The sequence below is a fragment of the Benincasa hispida genome, chromosome 8 (genome assembly GCF_027475165.1).
Source record: "Benincasa hispida cultivar pf3 chromosome 8, pf3_genome.v1.1, whole genome shotgun sequence".
NCBI classification, from domain to species: Eukaryota; Viridiplantae; Streptophyta; class Magnoliopsida; order Cucurbitales; family Cucurbitaceae; genus Benincasa; species Benincasa hispida.
The window spans coordinates 27,431,377-27,439,087 of record NC_143485.1 but is presented as its reverse complement, the minus strand read 5'-3'; the positions used below and the strand labels follow the sequence as shown (position 1 = coordinate 27,439,087).

The following is a 7,711-nucleotide window of genomic DNA, read 5'->3' as shown; positions in this document are numbered from 1 at the left end:
CGTTTCTAATACCTTTAGTAGCATTTTTGGGCTTTCAACAATTCTTTTTGTGCGCAACTAAAACTAGTGTTTCTTGTAGTGTTGGTAGAGAATGCAAGATCTGAAGAGTCGCTTGGTATGACGGTATATTATTGTTTATTATACTTGGTGAGAATGTAAACTTTGTGTTCATGGAGTTACCTTGTGTCCTCCCCTAGTGGTTCAATCTAAGATATTTCTTTGTTGCTTGGGGCTTCAATTGAGGGGACTCAAGAAGGCTCTTCTCCTTGGATCCTTTTCTGGAGTTGTAGGTGTTTTCTTCGATGTTAATCCCAATTACCATCACCGAACTCAGTCAGCCTAACTCAATAGATTAATAGTTCAAATCTCACTCTAGCCAAATGTTAAACCAAACAAGCTAATTATTTTGCCAACAAAACCAAATAAATCAGCTCTCTCTTTCCAATGTTATTACGAAATTGACACTTTTCTTCACCTTTCTGCTACACTATAATGAATCTGGCCATGAAATGAAGAACATTCATTTCTTCCCCCCCAAAGATGCCCAAATACATTCCTAAAGAACTCCCAATTCCCCACATCACATATAAATAAATCCCCCCATTTCCTCACTCTCCAAAGTCCTTTCTTTCACCAAATTCCCAAAAACACATTATTATCCAAAAACATCTATCCTTTCCTGTTCCTTCTTCACTAAAATCGCCATATCTCAAAAGGGTCCGCCGGAAAGGTGGAAATTTGATAAGGGTATCTGGCGATCGGAAAAATGATGAAGATTCCGGCGAGATTTCAAAGGATTGCAACGGCGTTTGAGGAGAGCAGCGGCAGCGAGCACTCACCGGTGGTAGAGAGTTGCACTGACTTATCGGACCTTGTGAAGTCGTTTATGGAGAGAGAATATTATTGCGAAGCCGGAGATGTTTTTGCGGATGACGGTGGCAGTTCGGCGGAGAAAACGGAAGATGGCGTCGGTGAGTGGTCGTTGTCGGAGGCCGTGGGGAAGCTGAGGTGGCTGATTAACGGCCGAGAAAGTGATCAGGAAATCCGCCGGAAAATTGAGGCTGAGGCTGAGTTGGCTTGCCGGCTGCTTGGGGAGAAGCCTTCTTCTCCCGGATTTAAACGTAAACTGATGACTCATTTCCGGAAAAATGGCTTTGATTCCGGTGAGTTTTCTCCGTTCATTTTCATCCATTGTTGTAAATTTGTCACTTTATTCTTCTTCTTCTTCTTCTTATTATTATTTAAAGGAAACTCGAGAAATAGGAATTTAAAGGCTGCCAATTTGAATTAGTTTTGTTAACCTGTATGTCCAATAATATTGGGAACTTAATAAGCTCATCAAGATTGATGTGAATTGAGGGATTTGAATTGACTTCTAAGGGTTCAAATAAGTATTTTCAAGTTTAAAAAAATGGTCTTTTTAAAAAGTCAATTCAAAGAGGGCCTTAAATCCCTTTGATATCTAATTTTTATTGAGATGCAAGTCAAAAATGAGAGAGAAAAAAAAAAGAAAAGAAAAATTGATTGTAGTTGAGATATATGATTGTTTTGAAGTACATTGTTTGGGTGGTTTTATTTTTTAAAGCATTTACTTTAAAGTACTTTTGTTTAATTTCATTATGTCATTTATAAGGCTAAACTCATATATATGGTTGGCTTGGACTTCAAATTAATGCTTGGATATGAACTCCATCAACTTTATATTTGACAATAATCTTGATGGAACATATTATAGGCCTGTGCAAAACCAAATGGGAAAAATTTGGACAATATCCAGCTGGAGTTTATGAATATATGGACATAAATGTCGACGAAAATCGCTACATTGTCGAAGTTTTTCTCGTCGGAGAGTTCGAAATTGCTCGGCCGACAAGTCAATACGTGTCACTTCTAAAAGCTTTCCCTCAAATATATGTTGGGAAAGTAGAAGAGCTGAAGAAGATAGTGAAAGTGATGTGTAGAGCCATGAGAGAGTCAATAAAAAGCAAAGATATGCACATTCCACCATGGAGGAGAAATGGGTATATGCAAGCTAAATGGTTTGGTTCATGCAAAAGAACAACAAATGAATTGCCCGCCAAGGGGCCATTACTGAAATTAGCTCAAAATCAAAGCCCTCTGGCAGCAAAGAAATCACTAGGCTTTGAAGCTAATTTGCCTCTCAAAACTTACCATTGCAGAGGGGAATTTGGTAGAAGAAATAATAATAACGGGCTCAAAGTTGGCCATTTGAGTGCTGCTTTTGATGGTCAAGGGATCGGGATGTAATTAGTCATAAATATATATAGAACTAGCTGCATGTAATTGGTTGTTGTGATGTTTTAGGGTTTGTTCAAGGAGATTGGGACAAGGGCTTGAGAGGTAAAATTCTTTAATTTGGGGAAAATTTTGGGATGGGTTTTGATTATTCAGTTGCTGAGGTTAATAATGTAAATAAAACCAAATTAAAGCACCACAGCAAAATTTTGTAAAACTTTCACCCCATTTCATGATAACATAATAGTGTGTACTCCTTTTTTTGTGAATAACTTCAACAGCTCTCTTTATGTTTATTAAGGTCATATATGTAAAGAAAATTGTATGGACGTTGAAAAAAGTGAATCCATTTTAAATCTTAAAAACCAGTCAATATTCTTTTCGTAAAAACCAGAAATTCCAAGCTGGACAAATAGATTTGTCTTGCAGCCTATCGAAATCAAGCCAGCGATTCTTTTCAAATGTACTTATGAATAAAATTCTCTTTTATTTGGCTTGGCTATTGTGTCTTTTAAGTTTAAGAAATCGTTTTCAAATGTACTTTTTAATGATTTTGGTCTCGTATGATCAGTATTTAGTTTTTAGTTTTTAATTTTTAAAAATTAAGTCTATTTTTGTTCAATTTCTTACAATGGTTTTCATCTTTCTCAAATGAAAGAGTTGAATTTTTAGTCAAATTCCAAAAATAATGATAAGGAGCTGACCAACCAAGGAAACAATGAGATTCTACAAGATGAAAATGAAACTCGATAAGTTCAAACCAGCTCAATTGAAACTTACATGTCGAAAAATCAATGGAGGGTCACTCAAAAAGGATTAAATGTTTGCTTCCAAACTAAGTTTCGAGCCTATGGTGTGGAATTGTAATCTTTGGAGCTTCAAAAGACATTTAGTCATCCAAGAGTAATAATGAATTTGAAAATCAAGATTCATCCACATCTTTAATGTCCTATATATGTATTTAATTTTTATATTTGCATTTATTGAATGTTCATGTATGAAGTTCAAAGGTTGGAACTGAATTTAGACTATATAGGTGAAAGGTGATGTTCTTTTATAATGACCTTTCATTTAGTTTATATGGTGCTGTATTTTTCCCATTTGAAATAGAATTGGAGTTTAAATTAATTTTTCATAGAGCTGAATCTTCTAAGTATTTATGTTTTTTTTTTTTTTTTTTTTTTTTTGTATTATTGTGTCTAGAATGCATGTTTTATAATGTAAAATCTAGTTTGATCAATTAGATAGTAAAGAGTGTGAAATCTTGATAGGAGCAAGTTATCTTTCTTCATGATCTTTGATCAATCTTACCAAGCCAAATTTGTTTAACTTTCTTGATGTCGTGTATCGAATTAGTTATTGGGGTTGTTCTTATTATTGTTATAAGTGTTCACCTTGAATAGGGGTAGTTCTCAGACGTAATTAAGGTAGTTCTTTTTATCAAACAAAAATTACTTTTTTAAGTTTCAAAACTTACTTGATTTTTAAAAGCATTGGTAAAAAGTAGATAACAAAACAAAAAATTTAGAGTAGTTCCTTTTATCAAACAAAAACAAGTTTTTAAAAATTACCTTTTTTAGTTTCAAAACTTGTTTGGTTTTTAAAAACATTGGTAGAAAGTAGATAACAAAACAATAAATTTAGAGGTAGAAAGATTGTCTATAGACTTAATTTTTAAAAACTGAAAACAAAAACCAAATGCTTACCAAACGAGCCATTTTTTTTAAATGGGCACTTTTATCTTTAATTTATTATTATTATTATTATTATTATTATTTTGATAATATGTGTGGTGGGGGAATCATATCTCTAATTTCGAGATTGATAGTACAAATATTATGTCAATTGAACTATGCTCATTTTGACTTATTTAATTTTTAATTACTTTTGATTATTTTTTCTTATCATCATGTAAGAAAGAAAAACATTAGAATAAACTATCAAAATAGTATATCATTAAAAGTACTTATAAATGGAGAGACTAATAAAAGGGAATTTAGGAATTAATTTTTATATTTAACAACGGATAACTATTAATCGTGGTCATAAATTGACAATGAAAAATATCATAAATTTGTAAAGGGAAAATTATCCCTTTAGTCCCCGAGTTTTTAAAGAATATGTGTATTTGGTCCCTAAGTTATCAAAATATACCTTTTTAGATCCGAATTTTTCAGAATAGGGTCATTTGGTCCCTAAGTTTTTAAAATATACCATTTTAATCCCTTGAAATATAGATTGCAAAAGTCCCTGCATTATTTTATTATTATTATTTTAAATAAAAAAATTATTTTTTTAGATTATCTCTTTTCTAAAATTATTTTTTAAACATATTTTTGTAATTCAAAAGTTCATATTTTAATTACATAAAGTGAAGATAAAAAATAGTTCAGGTATTTTTTAAACCATTCTTAAAAGTTTGAGGACTAAAAATGTACATTTAGAAGATTTAGTAACTAAATGCGCCTATTCTAAAAAGTCAGAAACTAAAAAAATATATTTTGAAAATATATGAACGAAACACACCTATTCTTCCAAACACAATGACTAGAAAAGTAGTTTGCCTAATTTTGAAAATATGAAAATCTACGTTTTTATAGCCAAAACACTCCTAATATTTATTTTCTTAAATACAAACTACTTATGAAATTATTATTTTTATTTATTGATTTTATAACCATTGATCGATGACGATGAAAATTTGTCATGAAGTTTCGAAAACACGTGCAAAAAATCTTATTTTTTCCCACAAAAAATACATCTTTTAGCTTTTTGTAAGATTATTGTCCACCTTTGGGTGTATGCCCTCTACTTTTGGTTTTACCCTAAAGGCTTCATATCAATGAAGATATTGTTCCTTACCTATATAGCTATGATCCTCCCTTCATTTAGCAAATGTTGAACTTAGTTTCATTCCCCAAAATCCTCCCATCGAACAAAGTATCATTTACTCTCCCCTCAAATAGTCATCTAACTATCGCCTAACTTTTATCGACCAATACCAATTCTCTTCATCAGATCATACCCTAGGCGCCTATCTGATAGAGTACAACTATAAGCCACAGGACTGTCTTATGCAACTCACTATTTCTTTGTTCGACACCCAAAGATTCTATTGATGTGACTCTAATACCACTCTTGTTAGGGACACAACAACCAGCTTCCACATATCTTTACAGTGATATGATAGTCTACTTTGGATATAAACTCTCATGCACGACTTTACTTTTTGTTTTACCCAAAATGTATCATACCAATAAAGATATTGTCTCTCACTTATATATACCCATAATTTCCAATCAACAATAAAAAGTTTGCTAGAGAGAATCATTGATAACTAAAGGGTTTACCTTTGCCATGAACTGTCATTAATTTTCAAGACCAATCCCTAAGTTGTACATTCTTTGAGGTAAAAAGAAAAAAGAAAAAAAAAACAGTTATGAGGGAATTCTTTTTCAAATTTAAATGTTGGACAAAATGAATAACACATAAAAGACTTTGAGAGAGCGACATTATTAACCAATGTTTATATAATGGTCCAGTTGGTGATAACCTACTTCATTTTTAACGATTGAAATCTCTTGCTAGTTACCGTTATTGGTGATAGAAATGAACACTTCACTCTATCGTTTTTAAATCACCTATTGACCCAACAAGTTGAAATGAATATTAATTAGTGTGGAAACAATATTGAGGAGCTTGAATGGAGGACCTCCTTAGACCACCAGTTCTTATACCATCTTAAATCATCGATTGATTCAAAAGCTTAAATATGGATGAATATAAATTTAATTATTAACAATAGTGCAAGTGTTTTATTTTTAAACGAATACAACCAAAACTATGATCGATTATGATTTAATCTTTTTGTTATCCGATTCCAACGACGTCGAATCTTCATCTGCATAAAGTCTTTCTCACTATGATTCGAACACGTGTTATGATTTAGTATGTCTTGTTCTCCAACTTCAACAAGGTCGAATCTCAATCTCCATAAAATCTTCTTCACTATAACTCAAACAAATGACCAAAGTTTGTAGAAGCATCTTCAAAGAAAATCCACAAGGGATTGGGAGAAGAGATCGTCCATAGAAGGCTTTTAATTCTCTAAAGAATGATGTGTGTACATAGGGACGTGTGTTTGGCTCAACCCAAAGGTTATATTTGTAAAGACATAGTACAAAATCTTTTTTAAAATTAAACAATACATTTAAGCATTTAATAATATTAAAATATTTATTTATTTATATCGCATTCAAATCTCATCAAAACCCCTACGCTACAATAAGGACAAATCCACGTAACGGTCAAGATGAGCAAGCCTCTTATCTTATATTAGAAAAAGTGGTCGATGTGTTGTCACAATTGGCACGTGTTTTTCCCTCTTTTCTCCACAAATTCTTTCTCGATTTACCAACGGTCTTCTTATTCTTTTGCAGATAAAAAACAACTCATAGAAAAGCCATTCAGAATGAGAGAAAAGAAGAGGGAATAGTTTAGTTACCTCTAAAGTTTGAGGATTGATTTCCTCAAGTGAAACAATCAAAGTAAGGGTGAAGAGGAAAATACAAATTAATTTATAGTGGTTCGATTAATGGCTTACATTCACTTTGAAGGTCTCCAAGGTTCTCATTATTGGAAACAATATAGCCCAGATAAGTATTTTGAAATTCTCTCCCTCTATTTTCAAAATACAAGAATGAATTCACACACTATATATTTTCCAATTCTTGATTTATTTGTACAAAGAGTAAGAAAGTAAGAATGTCAGTTATAAAAATGTTTTCAGTTTCATTCATGTTATGAATCAATTGATTAATTTTTTTCTTTTTTTGAAATCTTCCAAAGTAGAAAAATAAAAGAAATTATTTACACAAAATAGTAAAATTTAATCTTCTTTGATAGAGGTTGATAAAAGTCTATCATTGATATTGTATGACAGATGCAAATAGTTTGATATTTTTTTCTATCTGTAAAAATTTTCCTTGTTTTTTCTCCTTTCTTTCTTAACAGTTTCGGGCAGCACAGGTTGGGCAAGTTAATTGACTTCACTAAACATAACAAATCTCCCTCTTGAAGTGAATTCACCTTGACAACCTTCGATAAGGTCATTATTCTTTTTGGTTAAGATCTCTACAACTTTGACTAGATTCAGACAACGTTCAAAATTAGGTCTCGGTAATCACTTAGTTATAAAATCTGCAACATTCTCTTCTCTTTGACTTTTGATATTCTAACTGTTTCTTTTTCAACAATTTCTTTGACGAAATGTAGCTCAACGTCAATGTGTTTTATTCTGCCTGAAGTGATCAAATCCCCAGCAAAAGTGAATGATCGCTTACTACTTCAATTTTATTTTGAAAAACACAACACATAACTAAGAAATACATTACCCAGAATTCACAATGCATAAATAGTAGGCTAAACATGCTTTAATAAAAACTACAGGGAAGAA

At 31.8% G+C, this 7,711-nt stretch overlaps 1 protein-coding gene across 1 annotated transcript; it reads left to right on the top strand.

Moving 5' to 3' along the window:
- The first annotated feature begins 543 nt into the window (after positions 1 to 543).
- On the top strand, positions 544 to 2,528 carry LOC120083641 (uncharacterized). The gene is made up of 2 exons (XM_039039476.2): positions 544 to 1,163; positions 1,736 to 2,528. Exons 1-2 carry the CDS (start codon positions 767 to 769, stop codon positions 2,266 to 2,268), a joined length of 930 nt encoding a protein of 309 aa, XP_038895404.1. The 5' UTR covers positions 544 to 766; the 3' UTR covers positions 2,269 to 2,528.
- The last annotated feature ends 5,183 nt before the right edge of the window (positions 2,529 to 7,711 follow it).

Excerpts from the sequence above, each read along its gene's own strand:
- LOC120083641 (XM_039039476.2), top strand. The coding sequence starts at position 767 with ATGATGAAGATTCCGGCGAGATTTCAAAGGATTGCAACGGCGTTTGAG. Across the intron at positions 1,164-1,735 it reads GAAAAATGGCTTTGATTCCG|GCCTGTGCAAAACCAAATGG; the intron begins GTGAGTTTTCTC and ends AACATATTATAG.